The 25,909-nt window shown below is 43.1% G+C and overlaps 1 protein-coding gene across 1 annotated transcript; it reads right to left on the reverse strand.

The window, feature by feature from the left end:
* Nucleotides 1-10,780: 10,780 nt before the first annotated feature.
* Nucleotides 10,781-11,170, reverse strand: LOC142173677 (uncharacterized). The gene has a single exon (XM_075239296.1). The coding sequence runs from the start codon at nucleotides 11,168-11,170 to the stop codon at nucleotides 10,781-10,783; it is 390 nt and encodes a 129-aa protein (XP_075095397.1).
* Nucleotides 11,171-25,909: the final 14,739 nt, after the last annotated feature.

Raw genomic sequence — 25,909 nt, forward strand, 5'->3', positions numbered from 1 at the left:
GATGCATGGTCATTATAAACAATAACTTTTGAATCAATTAAGTACGACCTGAATTTGTCGAAGGCAAACACTACAGCCAACATTTCCTTTTCCGTTACGGTGTAATTGAGTTATGCACCGCTGAGCGTCCTGCTTGCATAGTAAATTGGGTGCATCATCTTGTCTTTTCGCTGCCCCAAGACTGCTCCTATAGCATAATCACTGGTGTCGCACATGAGCTCGAACGGTTGCTCCCAGTTGGGTGCAACAATGATGGGTGCAGTTACCAATCTCTTCTTCAGCTCCTCAAATGCCAACCTACAATCATTAGAAAACACAAAGGGCTGATCCTTTTCAAGAAGTTTACATAAAGGGTTAGCAATCTTGGAAAACTCTTTTATGAATCGCCTGTAGAACCCGGCGTGCCCAAGGAAATTTCTCACTGCCTTGACCGAAGTGGGCGGTGGCAATTTCTCAATCACATCAACCTTAGCATGGTCGACCTCAATTCCCTTACTGGACACTCGTTGCCCCAAAACTATTCCTTCTTGTACCATAAAATGGCACTTTTCCTAATTCAGCACCAAATTTGTCTCCACACATCTTTTGAGCACTCTTCTTAAATTGTGAAGACAATCTTCGAATGAATCCCCCAACACGGAGAAATCATCCATAAACACCTCCATAATGTCTTCAACCATATCAGTGAAAATGGCTAACATGCACCGCTGGAATGTAGCCGGTGCATTGCAAAGTCCAAAAGGCATTCTCCGAAAGGCAAAGATGCCATACGAACAAGTGAAGGATGTTTTCTCTCTATATTCAGGGGCTATTGAGATCTGGTTGTACCTCTAATATCCATCCAAGAAATAGAAGTGAGACCGCCTAGCTAACCTGTCCAACATTTGGTCAATGAAAGGCAAGGGGAAATGGTCCTTCCGGGTGGCAGTGTTCAATTTCCGATAGTACATGCAAATCCGCCACCCCGTGACTGTATGAGTCGAGATCAACTCGTTATTCTCATTTTGTACGACCGTCATTCCTCCCTTTTTCGGCACATACTGAACAAGGCTGACCTAGTTGCTGTCAGAGATGGGGAAGATGATACTCGCATCCAGCCACTTGATCACTTCTTCACCACCTCTTTCATATTCGGGGTTCAGCCATCGTTGATGCTCTCTGGAAGGTTTGTGCCCCTCTTCCAAGAGAATCTTGTGCACACAAATGGCCGGGTTGATACCCTTTATGTCTGCCATGGTCCAACCAATGGCAGTCTTACATTCTTGTAACACCTACAAGAGTTGCTCTACCTGCACAACTAGCAAACCAGATGATATAATAACATGCAAAGTAGAATTAGGCCCTAAGAAAGCGTACCTGAGGTGAGCTAGAAGTGGTTTCAGGTCCAACTGTGGTGGCTCCTCTATTGATGGTTTTGCAAGTGGTGTTGCTCTTTCTTCTAAGCGTAGGGGCTCGAACTGAGGTTCCCTTTTCTAGAACCCTTTACCCTCGAGATCCATGACCCACTCCGCCAGCCCTTCACCATCCATCTCTTCCAAATTCATCAAACATGCTTCTAGCGGATCCCTGATATTAAGGGGCTCATCCTCCTCTTGTAGTATCACATCCACGGCCTCCACTAGCGAGCAATTTGCAAATTCGCTGGGTATCCTCATGGATTGTTGAACGTTGAATATTATTTCTTCATTGTTCAACCTCATTTTCAACTCTCCAGTCTCACAATCAATCAATGCTCTCCTAGTGGCTAAGAACGACCTTCCCAGAATGATGGGTATCTCTTCATCCACTTGACAATCAAGAATAACGAAGTCTGCAGGGAATACAAACTTCCCCACTTGAACAAGCACATCATCAAGAATTCCTGTCGATCTTTTGACTGTGCGATCAGCCAGTTGCAACAACATTGAGGTCGGTCTAGCTCTGCCAATGCCCAGTTTTGTATAGATTGCCAAGGGCATCAAGTTTATACTTTCCCCCAAGTCACACAATGCTTTAGCAAAAGCATAACTCCCAATGGTGCATGGTATAGTGAAACTACCTGGATCAGACACTTTTTGAGCCGTAGGTCTTGTCAATACCGCGCTGCAAGTCTCTGTCAGAGTTACAGTGGACAAGTCCTGGAAGTCAAATTTTTGCGACATCAGATCCTTCATCATTTTTGCATACCCTGGCATTTCCCTCAAAGCATCCATCAGTGGAATATTCAATTGAATTTGTCGAAGCATTTCCATGAATTTCCTGTATTGATCATCTTTCTTTTGCTTTGCCAATCTCTGAGGGAATGGTGCAGGAGTCAACCTCTGCCCACTGCTTGGTGTCTTTTCTTTGTTGGAAGCTTTTTCTACCACCTGTTCTGAGAGTTGTTCACCTTCCTTCTCCTTACCTTTGTCAACCTGTGCTTGTTCAATTACAACCTCGGTAAGCTCTGTTGACTCATCTGCCTCTAATGTAACTGGAGTAGTTGGCGTAGTCTCTCTCCTAAATTGAGCAACTTCTTGCTCTCTGTCTAAATCTATTCCATTCCTGAGACTCACTGCCATGAGCTGATTTGGGTTATGTTCCTTTGGGTTAATATTTGTATCTGCATGCAATGTTTCTTGTGGGCGATTGTTCCAGTCCATAGACAGTTGTCCCAATTGAGTTTCAATGCCTTTGATTGCCGAATCATGTGCTGCTAACTTTTCTTGCATCTTATCATTTGTCCCAATGAGTTGTTGCAGCATGCCCCTGATTTCTATCATGTTGTTGTCCTGCTGTTGATGAGGTAGTTGTAGGCCAACTGCTGCTGGTGTTGCTGATTATAGCAATGTTGCCTTTGATAAGGCACGACTTGGCCTTGTGGTCGTGCGCTTCCTGGATTGGGGTTGTGTTGTGGCTGGTTTGGTCTGTACTGTTGGTTTGGTGTTGGTCCCCATTGCTTCGCACCTTGCCTCTGACCTCCGAAATTATTGACAAAATTCATGTCTTCTCTGAAGCCCTAGTTGTCATTCTCTCCACTCCACGAGCACACATATGACGGGTTTATGCAAGGAGTGCACAAGCCTCCATTTGTTGTATCAACAATGTGCACTTGCTTTGTACCCTTCACATCAATTTTCTTTGTTAGTAAGCTCATCTGGGTCATGAGAGTGGCTATGTTCTCTGCATTGGAATTGTTTGGGTCAAGAGCAACAGAATGCACTATTGGTGTAAGTGTCGTACCTCTAGTTATCCAGCCTGAATTTTGAGCCATCTTGTCGAGAAGAATCTTGCACTCTGTGAACGTTTTGCACAAAAATGCACCCCCAGCTGAAGCATCTACATTGGCCTTCAAACTGTCTGCCAAACCCATGTAGAATCTCTGTCCTAGCATCTGATCTGGAATGCCATAGTGTGGACACTTCACTAGCATACCCTTAAACCTGTCCCAGGTTTCTTGCAAGGTCTCAGTCGGTTTCTGCCTGAACTGCAATATCTCATCAATTTGCTTTGCAGTCTTGTTGGGAGGATAAAACTTGTTTAGGAACTGCTTGACTAATTCTTCCCAAGTAGCAATGGAGTTTATTGGGAGCGAATTCAGCTAAGTTTGAGCCTCTCCAGTCACTGAGAATGGGAACAATAATAGCTTAATTGCTTCAAGAGTCACATTCGGTTGTCTTTGAGTCACACAAATTGATAGGAAGTTCTTCAGATATTGTTGTGGGTCTTCGATGTATGACCCGGAGAACAGTCCCTTATTCTGCAGTAGGTGCAGCATGTTGTTGGTAATCTGGAATGTCTCCGCTTGTATCTGAGGAACAGCAATGGCGGTGGCCAAGTTATCAGCAGTTGGTTGTGCCCAATCATAAAGAGCAGCTTCCGGCACAAGAGGTGCCACCACTCCATTGTTTGGTTCAACACGATCATTCTGATTGTTTCCGTTGACGTCGTCCATGTTATCCATTTCACTTTCGAGTTGGTCTTCTTGTTTTAACTTTTTGTTCTTCCTATTAGCCCGATTCAATGCCCTGAATGCTTTCTCGGGGTCTGAGAGTCCTTCAAAAAGTTCACCAGTCCTCAAAGAGCTTCTAGGCATACACCTGAGTCACATAAGAGTTCAAACGTGAGAATTTCAATGGAAATATTTTAACATCGTAGGAAACTAATCTAAACTAAGAATCCTAGTAATTCTTCTAAGTTGTAATAAATAACACCGTTAGTTCCCCGGCAATGGCACCAAAATTTGGCCACGGCCAACTATGCCTTGTAAAAAGGACTAAGCGGTCGCTGCAAATATAATCTAGTTCAAGTCCGGAGTCGAATCCACAGGGAACTAACCTATTTACTACAACTTTTAACAATGCTAATGATAAGTTCAGACAATTTTCGGATGCAAGATTTTTAATAGAGCATAAATGGAATTTATTTATCTAAAAAATGACAACAAAATTAGCAATAATCAAGAATAAGTTTGAATTCAAAGGTAAAAGGATCTAGGGCTATTGATTTCCCCAATTGCCGGACTAATTCCTGACAAGTTAGCTATAATCTCGCCGTAATACTCTATGAGGATTATGAGTTCCGGGCTACCGTAATTATCTCTCGATCAATTACGATAATTTACTAGAAGCATTCTCTCGAACTACTCTAGTTAACAATTTATGCAACTCAGAATTATCCCACCAAAGCTTTGTTATCTCTAACCCCACTTTTAAATTCAAGTAATTAATTCTTAACTTACCCGAAAGTGGTGTTGTTTAACAACAATCGAATCAAGTGTTCTTTCTCAAGTAACACAAGGTAACTAGACACGATTAATCAAGGGCCCTTTCAATTAATCACAACACAACACATAGTTAAACAATCATAGAATAAGATCGGCTCAATTATATCTAAACATAGTCAGAACTTCATCCAACAATTGATTCCATCAACCCTAGAAGATGTGTTTAGCTACTCATACTAATGGATAAAAATTCACTATAACAATTCATAATCAACAATGGAAGTAAGGATAAGAAGATGAAAACTCTTAGGAAATTCTCCGTCTTCTCTCTCTTGTTCTTGCCTCCAAAATCTCCTAAAAATAGCTCCCCTCCTCTTCTGGGCGAATTAGGCTTCATATAGGTTTAGGTTGGTCGCCTTAGAAATTACATAATTGCCCCTGAGTTGTTAGCCTTCGTCCGCCCGTCCGCGGCCGTGGATTTCAGCCAGTGTTCTGTCTCCAGTGCGCGGTCCAATTCGCGATCAACTCCGCGGCCGCGCACCTGGAGGGGACCTCCCCGCTTGCTTTTCTCGGTCCTTTTCGACCGGGCTAACCTTCGATTGGCCTTCCACACTTCATATTGACTCCAAAATACTCTTTAGCTTCCTCCTAACTCGGAGTGGCTCCTGCAAAGCATAATATTCTTAATTAGAGCATTTTGTTATCTTTTAGCATTCAAATATCAATAAAGTGCGGCTAAATTAGAGAATAAATAGTGTCTAAATTGCATAAATATAGCCTACCGTTATAATCAACTTTCCATAGTCTCTTTTCTTCCTTCTTTCATCTATTCTTTTATTTTCATTATTGTTTGACCAAAAATATGACTCTTGGTTCAAATAATTAAATTTATGTGATTATGGGTTAAACTTAGTTAACAATAATATTTCTAGATATATTTTCCGAGGGTGTAATAAACGTCAAACATGTTTGATCGAATAGTGATAACAATATGCAATAACTATTCCGAAAAGTATGAGCAATAATGTAGCATTTAATAGCAATGAATAACAATAAATGGCATTTAAAATAAACAGGAGGAATGATTCACCCAATAAATGATGAACTAGATGGTTGTTCCTCCTGACAATGATGAGTGACAGACAAATCCTTGAATGTTCGAATTATTCTCAGATCTGATGGAAAAAAATAGAATAATATAGACAAGAATCTTAGTGAAAATGTGGTGTTTGTATTTTAGTAAGAGAGAGAGAGAATCTTTTTGTCAAAGTGTGTTCTTACATGAATATTACATGCCCCTATCATTATCTCTTTTTTCTATATATATATGAGACATTTTCCTAAGAACCCCTAATGGTACAAGTGCAGGGAATATCATCGATATTCAACCTCGACCTCGACCCTTGTTGACATCTCGACTACGGCTCATGTCGACACTTCAGCCAAGGACTTTTCTACTTCTTGGGTTGCTTCGACTAACGTCGACTCGAGAATCCTTCCCATAATATTATCTTGGCTTGGGTACTCTAGAGACAGATTTTGCCTCATACAGTTAGTCCCTCCGCTTATTGATACTGACTTTAGTCAGGGTCGATGAGCGGATTTGCTCTTTATGGTAGAACCAATTGAGCGAGCAGTTCAGGTCGTGGTGGTCATGGTGAGTCGGCAACGTGGCCTTATTCGAACCACCTATTTCAAAACGTCTCGATTTTCCCGATCGATTTGTTGGAGTTGGGCTGTCCACAAATTAAGATGACATCATGAGTCCTTATGACGTATTTTTCTGATGCGTTGCTTCGTTTCTCGTGCGCCCTTTGATTGAACTTGCTGCTTTGGTTGTGGCGCCAGTAATGATGAACCTTTTTGGGTTTTGGTGCCCAGTTTCTTATAAATAGATGTGCTAGGGTGTATTTTTGAAGTTTTAGATCTCCTACTCCGAAACTCCATATCTCTTTCTTTCTTCTCTGTGACATAACACTTTCTGTTCCAGGGGCTTTTGTTGTTTTCGATCCTTTGTTGCTTGATACTCTTTTTCTTCCGATAAAAATATAACTAACATGCCCAAGTCTAGTGAGGGAAGTGAGTCGGTCCCTTTAATGATGGTCTCCCTCCTCATGAGGAGAATGTTCCCGCTGTCGTTGAGGACAGAAGCTTCCTCACAGTGGAGGAGATAGTTCCTCGTAACCCCGATACCAAGTTTGATTTCTCAAAATTACCTAAAGTCAAGACCGGAACCTTTTAATCGTCGATGAATGAGGCTGATTTGTTAGAGCTTAAGGCTTAATATGGCCTCCCTAATCACGTCGAGTTGATCCCTACCGGGTGGGATGCGGTGCAGGTTCACCGTCCAGGGTACTACGCCTTCTACGCCTACCCCTTTCACGTCGGCTACATTCTTCCTCTTCTTCCACTGGCAATGGAATTTTGTTGCTTCTACGGCGTTTGCCCAGATCATCTCACACCGTATGTCTACAAACTTATAAATATGCTCACCAAATTTGCGGAGTTAGCCGGGGTCGAGCTCACACTTCGACACTTGACGTACCTATTCACCCCCAGCTTTTATAGGGAGCCGATGCTGAATCTTCACCATCGATGAGGTAAATGTTTGGTGGTGAAGATGGACGACAAGGCCAACCGCCAATTCTGGCTCAACTTTTTCTTTGTTAGAACTGAGGATGTGGTGGCCAATGCTGATGGTTTCCCTGAGGCTTGGAATTGTACTCGTAAGTATGTGCCTCTTTATTTGTAGGTATCCAATTTTTCCTTCGTGTTTGACTGTGGTTCTAATCTCCTATCCCTTCTTGTGCAGCTACGCGTTCTCCTCTGCCTTTGGTCGTTGATATTTCGGACTGGGTGGGTCGGCTCCTTCACACATCGTGGGGATATGTGATTGGTCGTGCTTCTTCAAAAGGTTTGGGCCGGGCCCCATCTCCCTTCGACTGGTAAGTTGTTCTCATCTCTGGCTCTTAGTTATTTCTCTTTTGTAGTTTACTTTGGCTGACTTTCTTTTTCTTTGTATTTCCCTTAATTTTAGCTAGGGGTCCTCGACGAGGTCGAGAGCTCCCGCGCCAGCATTCCGAAAGAGGAAAAATGTTGGGTCCTCGACTTTCACTCCTTCCTCGACTATGCCCCTCTCGGCTCGTGTCCTGGTTTCTTCTTCGGCCGCGGTTGCCTCTGCTCGTGCCCCTGTTGGTGTATCTTTTCCTGATCCTTCCTCGGTCATGGGCACCTCGGCCCTTTTACCATACCGCCTTGTAGATGAAGATGAAGAGGAGCTTGTACCTGGTGAGTAAGATTTGATGCCTCATAAGAGGAGGTCTGTGGATACTGGTGGTGGGACCGCTCGGACGACATTGGGTCGGTGTCTGAGATTCCGAGGCCGATGGAGGCCGACGTGGGTACGTCTCCCCCTTCTGCGATGACAAAGGCCGAAGGGCCGACCACTAGAGTTTTTGACACTTTGCGGCAAGAGGAGTCGTCGACTTCGTGGCCAGCTGATGATACTTCTTTGCCAATCGATGGGAGAGGCAAAGGTGTTGCCGAAGATGTCCATGAGACGAGTTCAGACGTTGATGCTGGCGACCTGAAAATGATGGAGGAAGGGTTTACCCAGCTTGAGGTAAGGCTGGAGGGGTCTACGGGGAACATTAAGATCCCTATAGATTGTGATTTGCTGAAGAATACGGAGAGCGCAGTTCCTGCCCTCGGCCCTCTTTGCTCCGAAATAGAGGGTGAGACCCTCAAACAAATAGATGATGTCACCTTGTTGAGGAGCATAGCCGTCTTGCTCTCAGGGTGAGTATACAATGTTTTGTATTTCTCTTTTTTCTACTTTATTAGCAGAGGCGTTTTCATTTTTTCCTTTGTTCTTTTTGTTTTTGTGATTGCAGATTGTGATTTTGGAGATTGAAAGTGACCAAAGGGAGGAGAAGCATAGGGAAATATTTGATAGGCTGAAAAACAAATATTTCGAGTACCGCGGCAAGTACCGGGAGTTTCGCAGGTGGTTTGGTGAGGGCGGCAATTTCCAGGCCCTTCGTGATGAATTTAAAGAGAAGGATGACGAGCTGGTGAGAGTCATCGAGAAGTGTAGCATCTTTGAGGGGACGTTGAGGAGTAGGGAAGAGGAGCTTGAGGTCAGCAGAGCCGTAGAGGCCTAGTGCGGCAACATTCAGGCACAATTGGTCAAGTTGTGTAGGAAATTGGAAGAATGCCGGTTTCAGATGGAGGTCCTTAATGGTGAAGTCGCCGAGAAAGTGGAAGAGTTGGAGAAGGCGGAGGTTGTGCGATCGGAGGCTCTGAATAAGGTAGAGTCCCTTAAGGTGGTGATTCGAACTCTCCGTTCTGAGCGGGAGAATGAATTAACGACGTCCAGGCTCAAGGAAGAACGGCTTGATGAAAGGATCAGGGAGTTAGAAAGAGAGGCTTCTGTACTCCATGATCGAGTGGTTGCCTTGGAGGCCGAGAAGGCCCAATTACTAGAACAACCGTCCTCTTTCCGTACTTCGGACTTTCCCAATGTTCCTCGGGATTTATATGAGGAGTGGATTCATGCCAAGGCCTAGTTAGATATCTTTCGAGATTTGCATGCGGCGGGGTCCATTTCTGATGAAGCCCTTGAAGGTGTTCGTATGAAGGCCCGCGAAGCTCGACTTGCTTGTGGGTATGATCCTACTACGCCTGAGGCTGGCGAAGGTGACAATGAAGGTGTAGATCGACTTGACGAGGCTTCCTGGTACGATACCGCATATCTGGAGGGCGACGGGGATCAAGATGGCAAGGGCACCGGTGGCCAAGGCAGTGAAGGAGCAGAAGATCACGACGGTGGTGATCAGTAGTTTTTTCTTCTGCTTTGTTTCGTGAACTTTTGTGTATTTTTGGTGGTGTCTTCATGAGCCTTTGTAAAAAGAGTTTTAAGTATGAAATGCCAAATTTATTCTCTGCATCCGTTTCTTTTCCTGTGATTTGTTTTTTGTACTTGTATGTTTTTGCTTCTATTGTTTATGTATTGGGGCATGGCCGAGGTCGTCGACTTATTTGGTTATGACCTTTTTTAGATTGCAGTAGAGGGTCGATAGGTGTTTATTCGAACGAGGTCGATCATAACTTTTCGTTTAAGTTGCGGGCGAGGGGCGGTAGATGTTAGTTCGAGCGAGGTCGAGCACAAACTGAATTTGGTCTATGACCGAGGGACGATATGTGTTAGTTCGAACAAGGTCAAACATAACCTGTATTTAATTATGGCCGAGGGCCGGCAGGTGTTGGTTCGAACAAGGTCGAACATAACCTGTATTTAATTATGGTCGAGGGCCGACAGGTGTTAGTTAGAACAAGGTCGAACATAACTTGAATTTAGTTATGGCCGAGAGCCAGTAGGTGTTAGTTCGAACAAGATCAACCATAACCTGAATTTAGTTGTGGCAGAGGGCTGGTAGGTGTTAGTTCGAACAAGGTCGAACATAACCTGTATTTAATCATGGCCGAGGGCCGGCAGGTGTTAGTTCGAAAAAGGTCGAACATAACCTGAATTTAGTTATGGCTGACGGGCGATAGGTGTTAGTTCGAAGAAGGTCGAACATAACATGTATTTAATTATGGCTGAGGGTCGGCAAGTGTTAGTTCGAACAGGTCGAACATAACCTGAATTTAAGCAAAATGTATTGGTAAGTGTAAAGTTTATTGCCTTGGCATTGTTGCATTTGTTACATACTTGGAGAAATTTATAGATTTTTGGGTGTTGGCTGGCATTCCAGTCCTAGTCCCGGTCTATCTAGTCCCTTCATTGGTCGATATGGAGAATAGTGAGAGGTCGAGCAATGAAATAGTAACTAGGGCTTTGCCTTCGCGTACTTCGACTTGGAGTGTTCCCTTCGTCGCCTCGTTAAGAACCTCCTTGAGAAAACCCAATTGGGACAAAACTCAAGTGAAGAAAAAAAGAGTACGACTTGAGGGACACTTTTTCTGTTAGTAGTTGAAATATTTGAGGTGGTAGATATTCCAGTTATTTTGTAGTAGCTTTCCTTCCATTGTTTCTAGTTGAAATGATCCTTTATTTGCTTTTGCTATGATTTTGTACGGACCGTCCCAATTTGTTCAAAGCTTGCCTTCCCTGGGATTTTTGCTAGCTTGGGTTTTAGCTTTCAGTATGTAGTCCACGACTTTAAGCGGCATGACCTTTGCTTTCTTGTTATAATAGCGTTCTGCTTGCTGTTTTTGGGCTATCATTCTTATATAGGCCATATCTCTTCGTTTGTCGACTTCGCCGAGTTCCTGCCTTCTGCCTTCATTATTGCTTATGCCGCTCTCATAGGAGTAACTTAGATTGGGCTCTCCAACCTCGACTGGTATTACCGCCTCGGTCCCGTAGACCAAAGAGTAGGGCGTCTCTCCTGTGCTCGTTTTGGGAGTTGTTCGGTAGGCCCACAATACTTCTGGTAGTACTTTCGACCACAGTCCCTTGGCGTCCTCAAGCTTTTTCTTCATGATGTTTAGTATCGATTTGTTGGAGGACTCTGCTTGCCCATTACCCGCAGGGTGGTACGGGGTTGAGAGTATTCTTTTGATATGCCATTTCTCGAAAATTTTGGCGATTTTCTTTCTTGTGAATTGGGGTCCGTTGTCGCAGCTGATTTCTTTGGGAAGGCCGAACCGGCATATGATATTTCTCCATATTACTTCATGCTCCCGTATTTGGGCGAATGCTCCTGCTTCCACCCACATAGAGAAATAGTCAGTTAAAATCAAAAGGAATCGTACATTACTTCGTCCTGCCGAAAGGGGGCCCACGATGTTCATTCCCCATTTAATGAATGGCCAAGGTGAGGTGACCGAGTGGAGGTGTTCTCCCGCTTGGTGAATTATTGGGGCGTACTTCTGGCATTGCTCGCATCTTTTTACGAAGTCTACGGTCTTCTTTTACATAGTGAGCCAGTAATATCATGCCCGTATGAGGCATCTGACCAGTGCTCAGTTGACGAAATGAGCCCCGCAATGGCCCTCGTGGATTTCTTCGAGGACACATCGAGTTTGGCTTGGGCCCAGGCACTTCTCTAAAAGGGTCGCCATAGGTTCTCTTGTACAGGTCATTGTGGAGGATACTGTATCTGGCTGCTTGCATTCTCAGTTTTCTGGACTCTTTTTTATCGCCTGGGAGTGCGCCGTCCTGCAAGTATGCGATAATATGATTGCGTCAGTCCCAAGTTAATTTAATGGTTTGCGTCAGTCCCAAGTTAATTTAATGGTTCTTACCTCGACTTGGTCTAGCGATGAGTTGAGGAGATGGACCACTATTTTGTCTCCTGTTATGATGCTTTTGGTGGCTGTAGCTAGTTTAGCAAGGCCATCTACCTTGGTGTTCTGTGCTCGTGGAATTTGGCCGAGCTGGCATTCATCGAACTCGGGCAGAAACTTGCAGATTTCAGTCTCGTATTTTTGTAACCTTTGTTCCTTGATTTGGAAAGTCCCCGTGACTTGGTTGACTACGAGCTGGGAATCACAGTGTAATTTCAACCATTTTGCCCAATACTTTAGCATTAGTCTCAAACCTGCAATGACGACCTCATACTCAGCCTCGGTGTTAGTCATATTCAGGCACCTTATGGACTGGCGAATTACTTCGCCTCTTAGGATTTCGAGTATGAGTCCCCATCCGAACCCCGACATATTGGATGCACCATCGGTGTATAGGACCCAGAGGTCTTGTGTTTGGGGGGGGGGGGAAGTTTGAACGGCTTCCCTTTCGACTTCAAGCATTATTTTTGTGCTGAAGTCGACAACGAAGTCAACGAGTACTTGTGACTTTATCGTCGTCCGCGGCTGGTACGTGATATCTTGCTCGCTTATCTCGATGGCCCATTTGGTCAGCCTTCCTGATAGCTCGAGTTTATACAAAATGTTTCTTAGGGGGAAAGTTGTGATGGACGAGATGGGGTGACATTGTAAATACGGTCTAAGCTTCCGTGAAGCTACGACTAAGGGCAAAGCTAGTTTCTCGAGGTGCGGGTACCTCATCTCGGCATCGACTAGTGTTTTGCTAATGTAATAGATGGGAGATTGCATACCTTTGTTTTCTCGAATTAGGATTGCGCTTACGACTACCTCGAATACAGCTAGATAAATAAGGAGACGCTCCCCCAGCTCTGGTTTTGAAAGCAAGGGCAGTGATGATAGGTAGGCCTTTAGTTCCCTTAGAGCCTGGACGCACTCCGAAGTCCATTTGAGGCCGTTATCCTGCTTAAGTACGCCAAAGAATTTATGGCACCTATCCGACGACCGCGAGATGAACCTTGATAGGGTGGCGATACGGCCAGTCAACTTTGGACCTATTTTTTGGTGGTCAAGAGTTTGGGTATCCCCTCGATGGCTTTGATTTAGTCAAGGTTGACCTCAATCCCTCGTTGTGATACCAGGAAACCTAGGAACTTTCCTGAGGCTACACCGAACGCACACTTCTCCGGGTTCAGTTTTATTTCATACCGTCTGAGTATGTTGAAGGTCTCTTTCAGATGGTCGATGTGGTCTTCTCCCCTTTTGGACTTGACCAACATGTCTTCTATATATACTTCCATTATTTTATCGAGTTGATTCTTGAACATCTTTGTCACCAATATTTGATAAGTCGCCCCCGCATTCTTTAGTCTGAAGGGCCTGACCTTGTAGCAGTACATTTCTTGGTGGGTGATGAACATGGTTTTTTTCTAATCTTCCTCTTCCATGAGGATATGATTATAGCCTGAGTAAGCGTCCAAGAAGCTTAGCAGCTCATGTCCGTCCATTGCGTCAATGAGTTGGTCGATGTGAGGCAGCGGGAATGAGTCCTTTGGGCAAGCTTTGTTCAAGTCTGTGAAGTCCACGCACATCCGCCATTTCCCATTCTTCTTTTTAACCATTCTCCATTTCTTCTATCCTTTTCAGAACGACTGCAAGATGGAACCATTTTCTAATAGTTTTTCCACTTCCTCGCGCACTGCGTCATTGATTACGAAGTTGAATTTATGCCTTACCTGCCTCATCGGGGGGTGGAAAGGGTCGATGTTTAATTTGTGCGTGGTGATTTCCTCTGGGATGCCCGACATATCTGCATGGCTGAAATCAAATAAATCCGCGTTAACTTTTAAGAATTGACTGAATTTACCTGGTTCCTGAAGTTTGCAACCAATATAGGCCTTTTTGGTATGGTCGTTGGGATCTAATTGAATGGGGTCGAGGTCTTCTATGGTTGATCCTGCGGCTTCGACTATGTCGGGATCTTTGATGCCTTCCCCGATCTAGTCATGCCCCGACCTCAACCTTGCTGATTTCTATGCCTCTTTTTCTTTGTCCTTCATTTGTTGGGTGGTCGTGTTGTCTAAAGCAATGCGATAGCATTCCAGGGACATACACTGCTCTCCTCGTATGCTAAATATTCCCCATAGAGTTGGGAATTTGACGACTTGGTATAAGCTGGAGGGGACGACCTTCATGGGGTATATCCACGGTCATCCCACTATGGCGTTGTACACGGTGTCTTGGTCTATGATGTGGAATGTTGTTTCCAGAGTCACGCCATCGGCCAAAATAGGGAGTGTAATTACCCCGGACGTTCGTTTAACTGCATTGTTAAAACCAATTAGCATGATGCAGCGTGGTACTATCTTATCCCCGAGTTTCATTTGGGTAAGTAATCGGGGATGGATAATGCACGCGCCGCTCCCATCATCTATCATAATGCATTTAACATCTGTATCTAAAATTCGTAGAGTAATAACGAGGGCGTCATTATGAGGAAAAGCCAAATCGTCGGCGTTCGACTAATCGAAGATGATACTCTCTTTGAGTTCGTCGTACCGTTCGCGGGTGATAGATCGATTGAGTTTGTGGGTAGTGGTAAACTTTGCGCTGTTGATAGAGGCATTATCACTGCCGCCGATGATCATGTTAATGGTACGAGCTGGTGAAGGTGACTTAGGCGGACCTTGATGTTCGCGTCCTCTAGCAAAATTAGTTCTTCCCCTATTGCTTAGCAGCTCTTTAAGGTGTCCTTGTTGTAACATGTTCACGATTCCTGCCTCAGGACGATGTAGTCTTCAGTCTTGTGCCCTCGTTCCTAGTGGAACTCACAGAGGGCGTCGGATTTTCTGGTGTTAGGGTCCGATCTCATCTTTGGCGGCCACTTCAATTTTGGCCCGAGCTTCTCCAGGGCGTAAACTATCTCTATAGGTTACATACAAAAATTGTGAGCATATAATAGGGAGGCATACCTCTGTCGTTTCGATGAGTTCACGTCCTTGGTCTGGATGGACCTTCTTCATAGCGAGGGGAGGGGGCGGTGGCCGTTGTGATATATGGTTTATTCCGTTCCCTATTAGGTCGCGAAATTGGATGATCTCTTCTAGTATTCTCTCTTCGATCCTTTCTTGATTCTTCTTGTACCGAGGTTAGTCGGTGGGTTGGCTCGTTGAGGTCATCCTCATCTGCACGGACCTCGACACAATAATCATTATGGATTTCGTCCCAAGTGTTTGGGGGTACTTCATCAACTGACTCAACAATTTCCTTGTTGCTCTTGAACCATCCCTACTCAGCTCGTTCTGAAAAGTCATGACTGCCATCCCTTCGGACACGTTTGGCAAAGTCATTCTTACTCGGTTGAACCCGGTGAGGAAGTCCCTAAGCCCCTCCCCAGAAACTGTTTAATAGCAAATACATCGTTTATTCTCGCCTCGGCCTTCTTGGCTCTAGCGTAGGCCGTTGCAAATTTGTCGGCCATTTCTTCAAAGATTTCTATGGAGCGTGCTAGTAGTTGCGAATACCAGGTTAATGCCCCTCATGTGAGTGTTTCGCCGAACTTCTTCAGCAAGATGGAATACACTTGTTCTTTGGCGAGGTCGTTGCCTTTTACGACGGTGACGTAATGAGTCACATGATCTTCAGGGTCGGTTGTGCCATCATATATCCTAAGGTAGGGCGGCATTTTAAAGGTTTTTGGTATGGCATGCGGTGCTGCATTATCACTGTAAGGATGCTCGATGAACCGACCAACGTCCCTCTTCGGCAACAGCTTAGGAGCGCCCCGGTATCTTGTCGACTATTTCTTGGTGTTCTTTCATTTGATCTCGGAGCGCCTTATTTTCATTCTCCATTTCTTCCATCCTTTTCAGAATGATTGCAAGGGCGTTGTCACATGAACTATCAATGCCATTGTTAGTAATACCTGTCATTGCAGGAGAAGGCTGGTTGTACTGTTCGTCCGCTTGTTGTATCGTGCAAGTCCTTGTATTTTTTGTAGTCATGTCCCGAGTGGGATTGTTGAGGATGCTGTTTAGCATGTCAGTTAGCCACGCTTCGAGGAGCTTTTTTACAACATGGGGCGTCTCTTCCCCCACAGACATGGAGGCTCCCTTACCACGAAAATTTGTGATGCTGCAGTGAGGGGGCGGTGACCCATCTCGCCTAGGGGAGGCACTGGGCGTCGCGCCTTCATCTGTAGTTTCACAGCTTTCGTTGATGACGTTCATGAGGTTGGTTGGGAAGTCACTTATTATTTCCGTCTTTTCTTCTCGGTTACCTGCCATGTTGGGATTTGTGCACACAAATAAATGAGATCTTATTTTTTGCTCTTTTTTTTTAACGTTAGTGACCTATGCTAGTTGTAGATCTAGAAGAAACTAAAAATTTTAACTAAGAAATCCCCAAAAATGGCGCCAAATTGTTTGACCAAAAATATGACTCTTGGTTCAAATAAGTAAATTTATGTGATTATGGGTTAAACATAATTAACAATAATATTTCTTGATGTAGCTTTTGAGGGTGCAATAAACGTCAAACAGATTTGGTCGAATAACTATTCCAAAAAGCATGAGATTTAATGTAGCATTTAATAACAATGAATAACAATAAATGACATTTAAGTAAATATGAGGAATGATTCACCTAATAAAGGATGAACTACATGGTTGTTCCTCCTGACAATGATGAGTGACAGACAAATTCTTGAATGTTCGAATTATTCTCGGATCTGATGGAAAAGTATGGAATAGTATAGACAAGAATCTTAGTAAAAATGTGGTGTTTGTATCTTAGTAAGAGAGAGAGAGAGAGAATCTTTTTGTCAAAGTGTGTTCTTACAAATGAATATCACATGCCCCTATCGTTGTCTCTTTTTTCTATATATATGGGACATTTTCCTAAGAAACCCTAATGGTACAAGTGCAGGGAATATCCACTAGAATATTTTTTTTAAATCCTATCCTGACAAACTAGTCGTTACAGTTCCTATTATCGATATTCTACCTCGACCCTTTTTGACATCTCGACTACGGCTCATGTCGACACTTCCGCCAAGGACATTGTTGCTTCTTGGGTCGCTTCGACTAACGTCGACTCGGAAATCCTTCCCATGACATTATCTTGGCTTGGGTACTACTCTAGAGACAGATTTTGCCTCATACAATTATGTTCTTGTTACTCCTTCCATTCCATTTATGTCAACCTACATTTTATTTAGTTCGTTCCAAAAAAATGATTCGTTTTTAAATCTTGAAACAATTTAACGATGTGATAACTTATTTAGTGCTATAAATTTCAAAAGGTTTGATTTTTTTCTTAAACGTATTCAAACCCAGTCAACTAATTTACATAAATCGAAATGGGGGGGGTATTAATTTTTCATCTCACTTCTGTATTTGCTTTGTCACTTTTTCTTTGTATGTGAGTGTGTTTTGTCATTTTACGTAAGGGTTTTCATCGGATTATTATATACGATATCATCTTTTTGTTCATGGTCTCTTGTAAAAACAATGATGTAGACGCCCCCCAAGCTGACTAAGCTTTTCCAACTTCTAATTGGTTGACCAAAAAATATGTATTTTGGTTCAACTAATTAAATTTATATATATGAGAGTTAATCTTAGTTAACAATAATATCTCAAAGATGAAGTTCTCAGAAGTGCAATAAATACTACGTAGGAATATTTTAATGGCAGCGGCAGTGCACAATAATATTTAATAAGTCAAAGGAAATAATATAGCATTAAATAATGATGAATATCAATAAATGACATTCAAGTAAATAGAACGAATAAGTCACCTAAGAAAGGATAGAACCAGTGAATGTTCTTTTTGACAATGACGAGTGATGGATAATTCTTTGAATATCTGAGTTATTCTCGGATAGTTGAAAAGTGTAGACAAGAATCTTAGTGAAAAAATGTGATGTTTGTATGCTTGCAATAAGATCTGATTCTCTCTCTTAAGTCAAAGTGTATTTTACAAATGAATATCACATGCCCCCTATCATTGTCTTTTTCTATTTATAGGGAACATGTTCCTAAAAACCCTAATAGTATAAGTGTAGAGAATATTCACAAGAATATTCTCTTTTGTGTCCTATCTTGAAACTAGTCGTTATAACTCTGTCAGGGGTGCTTGACCTCGGCCTTGATGACAACTCCTCGACTTCATTCTTTGTTGACTCTTCGACTACGACCTTCATTGGTAATTAGATTACTTCGACACGTGGCGTCCCAAGAATATTTTACTAATACTATTTCGACTAAAGATGAATTTTGACCTATATAATTAATCCCTCCGCTTATCGAGGTCGTTCCCACGGACGAGGTCGGTGAGCAGACAATGTCGTTTATGATACCATTCTATTGAGTTGGCTGAGGCGGTGGTCATAGAGACAGGGCTACGTGGCCTTCTAAGGTCCGCATCTTTTGAATTTTTTGAATTTCCCGGGATATCTGTTGGAGCCATCTGGTCCAAGAGAAAAAGTGGCGTGACGACATCATGCGTCATAATGACACCGTTTCCCGATGCATTACATCAATTTAGGTGTGACTCTTTATTGTCTCTATCGTTTCGATATCCGCGCTAATCATGATCCGCCGCTTCGATTCTGGTGCCTCTCAAACCTTATAAATAGCGGAAGGTTTGTTGATTTTGAAATTTTTTCCTAACTCTTTCTTCTCTTTAAGCAATAGCTTCTCATTCATCTTCTTTACAGAATCCTTTCTACTCTTTGTTTCAGCAACTTACATTGTTCCTCATTCCCTCTTGCTTGTTATTCTCCTTCTATACATTGAATCATGTCTAACATACCTTCTGAGGTTGGTGAGGGTAGTCGGGTTGCTCCCTTGGCGGTTGTGTTCCCTCTCATGGGGAGGGCGCTTACGCCATTGCTGAGGATAATCCCGTGTAATCCCGATTCCAAGTCTGATCTTAGTAAAGTACCGGATGTTGCACTCAAAAATTTTAAATCAACGATGACGCCTAAAGAATTGGCGGAGCTTAAGGCCAAATGCGGCCTTCCCAACCATGTTAAGCTGATCCCAGATGAAGGGGACGTGGAACAAGTCCACCGCCCTAGGTATTGTGCCCTCTATGCCTATCCATTCCTCATTGGCTATTCTCTTCATCTCCTCCCATTGGTGGAGGACTTTTGTTGCCACTACGGTGTTTGCTCAGCTGAGCTTGCACCATATGTCTACAAAGTGATTAAGATGCTGACCAAATTCACCGAGCTAGCCGAGGTCGAACTAACGCTACAACACTTGATACACCTGTTTGCCCCTGGCTTGTATAGGGGAATGATATTAAATATTCGCCACCGACGAGGCAAGTGTTTGGTGGTGAAGATGGACGACAAAGCTAATCATCAATTCTGGCTTAATTTCTTCTTTGTCGGGATCGAGGACGTCGTGGCCAACGTCAACGGCTTCCCTGAAGCTTGGAACTATACTCATGAGTACCCTGTTTCCTACTGCATTTGCTTTTGATTCTGAATTTTGATTGATGGTGATTTTTTTATCTTCCCTTATGTAGCCAACGATCAGCCTCCTCATCTGTCTTCTCATATTTCTGACTGGGTCGAGTGGCTCCTTCCTTACATCATAGGGATCTATGATTGGCCAAGATTTTTCAAGAAATTTGGGAATGTTCTCCCTTCAACCGGTAATGCGATTGCGCCGGTCCCAAGTTAAGTTTATGGTTCTTACTTCGATTTGGTCTAATGATGAGTTAAGGAGATAGACTACATTTTTATCCCTGGTTGTGATGCTTTTGGTAGCCGCAGATAGTTTGGCGAGGTTGTCTGCTTCGACACTCTGCGCCCGTGGGATCTGATCGAGCTGACATTCGTCGAACTCAGGTAATAGCTTGCATATTTTGGTATGGTATTTTTGCAACCTTTATTCCTTGATTTGGAAAGTCCCTGTGACTTAGTTGACTACGAGCTGAGAATCACAACGGAGTCTCAACCGTGTTCCCCCATACTTCAGCGCTAACCTCAACCATGTAATTACGGCCGCATACTCGGCCTCATTGTTAGTCATATCCGGGCATCTTATGGACTGGCGAATTACTTCTCCTGTAAGGACATCGAGTACAAATCCCAGTCCGGACCCTGATGCGTTAGATGTGCATCGATGTATAGGACACAAAGGCCTTGTGTTTGGAGGGAAGCTTGGATGGCTTCCCTTTCGATTTCAAGCATTTTTTGTGCACTGAAGTCGGCGATGAAGTCGGTGAGCACTTGAGACTTTATCGCCGTTCGCAGTTGGTATGTGATATCGTGCTTGCTTCGCTCGATGGCCCATTTGGCCAGCCTCCCCAACAACTCAGGTTTGTGCAAAATGCTCCTCAGGGGAAAGGTTGTGACGACCGAGATGGAATGGCATTGTAAATAGGGTCTAAGCTTTCGTGAAGCTACGACCAAGGCCAGAGTTAATTTTTTAAGGTGCGGGTATCTCGTCTCGGCGTCGACGAGTGTTTTGCTAATATAAATATATAGGACATTGCGTACCTTTATTTTTGCGGATCAAGACTGCGCTTAACGCTACCTCGGAGACGGCTAGATAGACGAGGAGTTGCTCCCCAAGTTCGGATTGTGAAAGTAGGGGTGGTGATGATAGGTATGCCTTAAGTTCTCACAGAGCCTGGACGCACTCGAGAGTCCACTTGAGGCCGTTGTCCTTTTTTAGTACGCTAAAAAATTTGTGACATCTATCCGACGACCGTGAGATGAACCTTAATAGGGCGGCAATTCGACATGTCAACCTTTGGACTTGTTTTTGGGTGGTTAAAAGTTTTGGTATCCCCTCGATAAATTTGATTTGGTATGGGTTGACCTTTATCCCTCGATGTGACACCAATAAACCTAAGAACTTTCCCAAGGCTATGCCAAACGCGCATTTCTCCGGGTTCAGCTTCATTCCGCACCGTATGAGTATATCGAAAGTTTCTTTTAAATGATCGATGTGATCTTCTGCCTTTTCGGACTTGACCAGCATGTCATCTATATATACCTCCAAGGTCTTACTGAGCTGGTCTTTGAACATCTTTGTTACCAATCTTTAATATGTAGCCCCCGCGTTCTTCAGCCCAAATGGCATGACCCTATAGCAATATGTTCCCTGGTGGGTGATGAACGTGGTCTTCTTCCTCCATAAGAATTTGGTTATAGCCTGAAGCGTCCAAGAAACTCAATAGTTCATGCCCGGCTGTTGCGTTGATGAGTTGGTTGATATAAGGTAATGGGAGCGAATCCTTCGGACATGCTTTGTTCACGTCTGTGAAATCCACGCATATCCGCCATTTCCTGTTTTTCTTTTTGACCATCACTACGTTGGTGATCCATTTGGGGTACTTCGACTCCCTAATGGAGCCATTCTCTAATAGTTTTTCCACCTCCTCACGGACTGCATCGTTGATGGAAAAGTTGAATTTATGCCTGGCCTGTCTTACTGGGGGTGGAATGGGTCAACATTTAATTTGTGCGTGGCGATTTCCTTTGGGATGCCTGGCATATCTGCATGGTTGAAGGTAAATAAATATGCATTAGATATTAAGAACTGACTAAATTTACCTGGTTCTCGGAGTTTGCAGCCGATATAGGCCTTTTTGCTACGGTCGTTGAGGTCCAATTGAACGGGGTTGAGGTCTTCTATGGTCGAACCTGCAGCCTCGACCGTGTCAGGATCCATGATGACGTCCTCAGTTTCTTCTTGTGTCGACCTCAACCTTGTTGATTGCTATGCCTCTTTTTACTTGTCTTTTTTCTATTATGTTGATGTGCTATCTAAGGAAATGCGGTAGCATTCCCGGGACGTGCGTTGTTCTCCGCGTATGCTGAATATACCCCATGGTGTTGAAAATTTAATTACATAGGTTGGAGGGGATGACTCTCATGGAATGTATCCATGGTCGTCCCACTATGGCATTGTACACGGTGTCTTGGTCTATGATGTGGAATGACGTCTCCAGGGTCACGCCACCGACTAAGACGGGGAGTGTAATTTCTCTGGATGTCCGTTCAACTGCATTATTAAAACTGGTTAGCGTGATGCAGCGCGACACTATCCTATCCTGAGTCTCATTTGGGTGAGGACTCGGGGATGGATAATGCATAATCCACTTCCATCATCCATCATGATGCGTTTTATATTAGTAACTAAAATGCATAAAGCAATAATGAGGGCATCATTATGAGGAAAAGTCAAACCGTCGGCATCCAACTCATCGAAGATGATACTTTCTTCGAATCCGTTGTGTCGTTCGTGGGTGATAGACCGATTTAGCTTGTGGGCGGTGGTTAACTTCACGCTGTTAATGGAGGCATTGTCATCGCCGCCGATGATCATGTTGATAGTACGATCTGGTGATAGTGGTTTCGGTGGGCCTTGGTGTTCACGTCCTCCAAAAAAGTTAGTTATCCCTTTGTCGTTTCATAGCTCTTTGAGGTGTCCTTGCCGCAACATATTTATGACTTTTTGTCTGAGGGCGATGCAATCTTCTATTTTGTGTCCCCGTTCCTGGTGGAACTCACAGAGGGTGTCGGATTTTCTGTGTTCGGGTTCGATCTCATCTTCGGCGGCCACTTCACCTTTCTTCCGAGTTTTCAAGAGCGTAGACTATTTCTATAGGTGACAAACAAAAATTGTGAGCAGATAATAAAGGGGGCATACCTCTTTCGTTCTGGTGAGTCCCAGTTCTTGGCTGGGATAAAACTTCTTCAAAGCGGGGAGGAGGGGGGGAGAGGTGCGGCGGCCGCCCTAACATATGGTTGGTTCCATTCTCTGTTGGGTCGCGGAACTAGGTGATCCCTTCTGGTGTTGTCTCTTCGTTCTTTTCTGGATTCGGCTTATACCGAGGTTAGCTGGTGAGTGGTTCGTTGAGGTCGTCCTTGTCTGCTCGGACTTCGGCGCAATAAGCATTATGGATTTTGTCCCAAGTGGTTGGGGGATATTTCATCAATCGGCTCAACAGTTTTCTAGTCGCTCTTGAACCATCTCTACTCAACCCGTTCTGGAAAGCTGCGACTGCCATCCTTCGGATACGTTCGGCAGAGTCATCCTTACTCTGTTGAATCGGGAGAGGAAGTCCCTTAGTCCCTCTCCCAAGGACTACTTGATAGCGAATATGTCGTTTACTCTTGCTTCCGCCTTCTTTGCTCCGGCATGGGCAGTTATAAACTTGTTAGCCATTTCTTCGAAGGTTTCTAAAGAGTGGGCTGGTAGTTGTGAATACTATATTAATGCCTCTCCCAGAAGGTTTCGCCAAACTTCTTCAGCAAGATAAAGGACACTTGTTCCTAAGCGAGGTCGTTGCCTTTCACGGCTGTGATGTAATGAGTCACATGATCCTCAGGATCGGTCGTTCCGTCGTATATCCTGAGGTAGGGTGGCATTTTGAAGGTTTTTGGTATGGCATGCGAGGCTGCATCATCCTATGTGGCTGCTCTACGAACCTGCGGCGTCCCTTTTTGGCAGCAGCTTAGGAGAGCATGGTATTTTGCCTACTCGTTCTTAATGTTCTTTCATTTGGTCTCGGAGTGCTTTATTTTCGTTCTCCATTTCTTCCATCCTCTTTAGAACGGTAGCGAGGGCACTGTCACCTGCACTGTTAGTAATATTGTGAGTTATACCTGTAGTCGGAGGGTTGGGTCAGTTGCACTGCTTGTTTGTTTGTTATATCATGCAAGCTCTTGCGGTTTCTGCAGCCATGCCTGGAGCAGGTTTGTTGAGGACGCTCACTAGCATGTCGATCAGCTATGATTCGAGGAGTTTTTTCACAGTTGGGGGCGTCCCTTCTTCTTCAGATGTGGAGGCCTATTTTCCACTAGGTTTTGTTATGCTGCAGTGTGGGGGAGGTGACCTCTCGCGCCTAGGGGACACGTTGGGCGTCACGTCATCGCCTATTGTTTCGCAACTTTCGTTGATAATATTCATGAGGTTGCTGGGGAAGTCACTTGCTATTTTTGTCCTTTCTCCTTGGTTACCTACCATGTAGGGTTTTGTACGCACAAAGAAAGGAGATCTCGGGGTTTTTGATGTTAGTGACTTGCGTTAATTGTAGATTTAGAGGAAACGAAGAATTCCCCACAGACGGCGCCAAATTGTTTGACCAAAAAATCTGGATCTTGGTTCGACTAATTTAATTTATATACATGAGGGTTAATCTTAGTTAACAATAATATCCCAAAGATGAAGTTCTCAGAAGTGCGATAAATACTACGTAGGAATATTTTAATGGCAGCGGCAGCGCACAACAATATTTAATAAGTCAAAGGAAATAATGTAGCATTAAATATTGATGAATAATAATAAATGACATTCAAGTAAATAGAATGAATGAGTCACCCAAGAAAGGATGGAACCGGTTAATGTTCTTTCTGACAATGATGAGTGATGGATAATTCTTTGAATATCTGAGTTATTCTCGGATCTAATGAAAAAGTGTAGACAAGAATTTTAGTGAAAAGGTGATGTTGGTATGCTTGCAATAAGATCTGATTCTCTCTCTCGAGTCAAAGTGTATTTTACAAATGAATATCACATGCCCCCTATCATTGTGTCTTTTTCTATTTATAGGGAACATGTTCCTAAAAACCCTAATAGTACAAGTGCAGAGAATATCCACTAGAATATTCTCTTTTGTGTCCTATCTTGAAACTAGCCGTTATAACTGTGTCAGGGTTGCTCGACCTCGGCCTTGATGACAACTCCTCATCTTCATTCTTTGCTGACTCTTCAACCATGGCCTTCGCTGGTATTTAGACCCAGGAATGGTTTACTAATACTATTTCGACTAAAGATGGATTTTGACCTATACAATAATATAAGGATAATTACAATCAGTAAACTAACTCAAAAAAGAAAGAAGAAATATTTCATTTCTTAACTATGTTAAAAAGAAAAAAATGAAACAATCCGAAGCATGTGATAAACTTAGATGTTTTGCTTTCTGGCCTTCAGAGATTTGGTTCCTATCATTTTCACCACAGAGATGCGTGCAAAAATATCACTAAAAGACCTCCTTGAAAGGAACATAAAGTTTGGTAATCAATTTAATACGCACATATGAAATAAAATTAGAAACAACAAAGAGTTTAGTGATTTGTTGGTGCCGCTGTTTAACTAATTTTACATACTTGTTTAACATAAATTCTTGAAAATTTCACACTATTATTCGGGATGCAGATAAGTAGAATCTGGAAAGGGAAAATAACAAAAAGGAAATACACAAACAAAGAGGAACATTCATCCGGTCGTAAAGCATAGCTATCGTCAACAAAATAAAGTGGTATCTAGTTAACTCAAAATAAATAAATAGAATAAACGGCAAGAAATAATCCCTTGGTCATATTTGAATTCAAACATCTGTTCATTCTTTCTTTGAGCTTTAAAAGTAATCTTTTTCAAAATCATTACCAAAAAGGAAAGTAACAATTAGTTTTGCTTTTTTGACAATTAATTTGAGAGGAATGAATAAGCTATGAAATATCCTAATGCTACACTTTTGTTGGGCAAAATCCAAAAATTGGCCTTTTGACGAAACTAATTATATTGTCGGCTATTATTTTTTAGAGCGGGTAAAAATATATATTTCTCTTTTTGTACGTTTTTAATATAATATGGGCTTCTAGCCTATCTGATCTTTACACAAATAGCTAACTGAGTTCTATGTGTGTACATAAATTATATATCTAGTTTACGTGATTGGTTAAGTGGCTATTAGGTTAATTCTTCTTAGGAGTTCGACTACAGTTCTTCTTGGGCCTAAGATATTGGTTCAAAATTGAAGAATTAACATAAATAGCCGCCCACCTAATTCTTAAATTAAAAATAGCCGATGAAGATATAATATATGCATAATTTATATAATATATATGTATAATTGTGTATAATCAATGTGTAAACTATGTATATGACTGAAAAAAGTAAACAATAAATATGGCGTACG

This window comes from Nicotiana tabacum, chromosome 19 (assembly GCF_000715075.1).
Source record: "Nicotiana tabacum cultivar K326 chromosome 19, ASM71507v2, whole genome shotgun sequence".
Classification (NCBI taxonomy): domain Eukaryota; kingdom Viridiplantae; phylum Streptophyta; class Magnoliopsida; order Solanales; family Solanaceae; genus Nicotiana; species Nicotiana tabacum.

What these genes read in the sequence shown, in the direction of transcription:
- LOC142173677 (XM_075239296.1), bottom strand. Translation starts at nt 11,170, where the DNA reads ATGAAGAAAAAGCTTGAGGACGCCAAGGGACTGTGGTCGAAAGTACTA.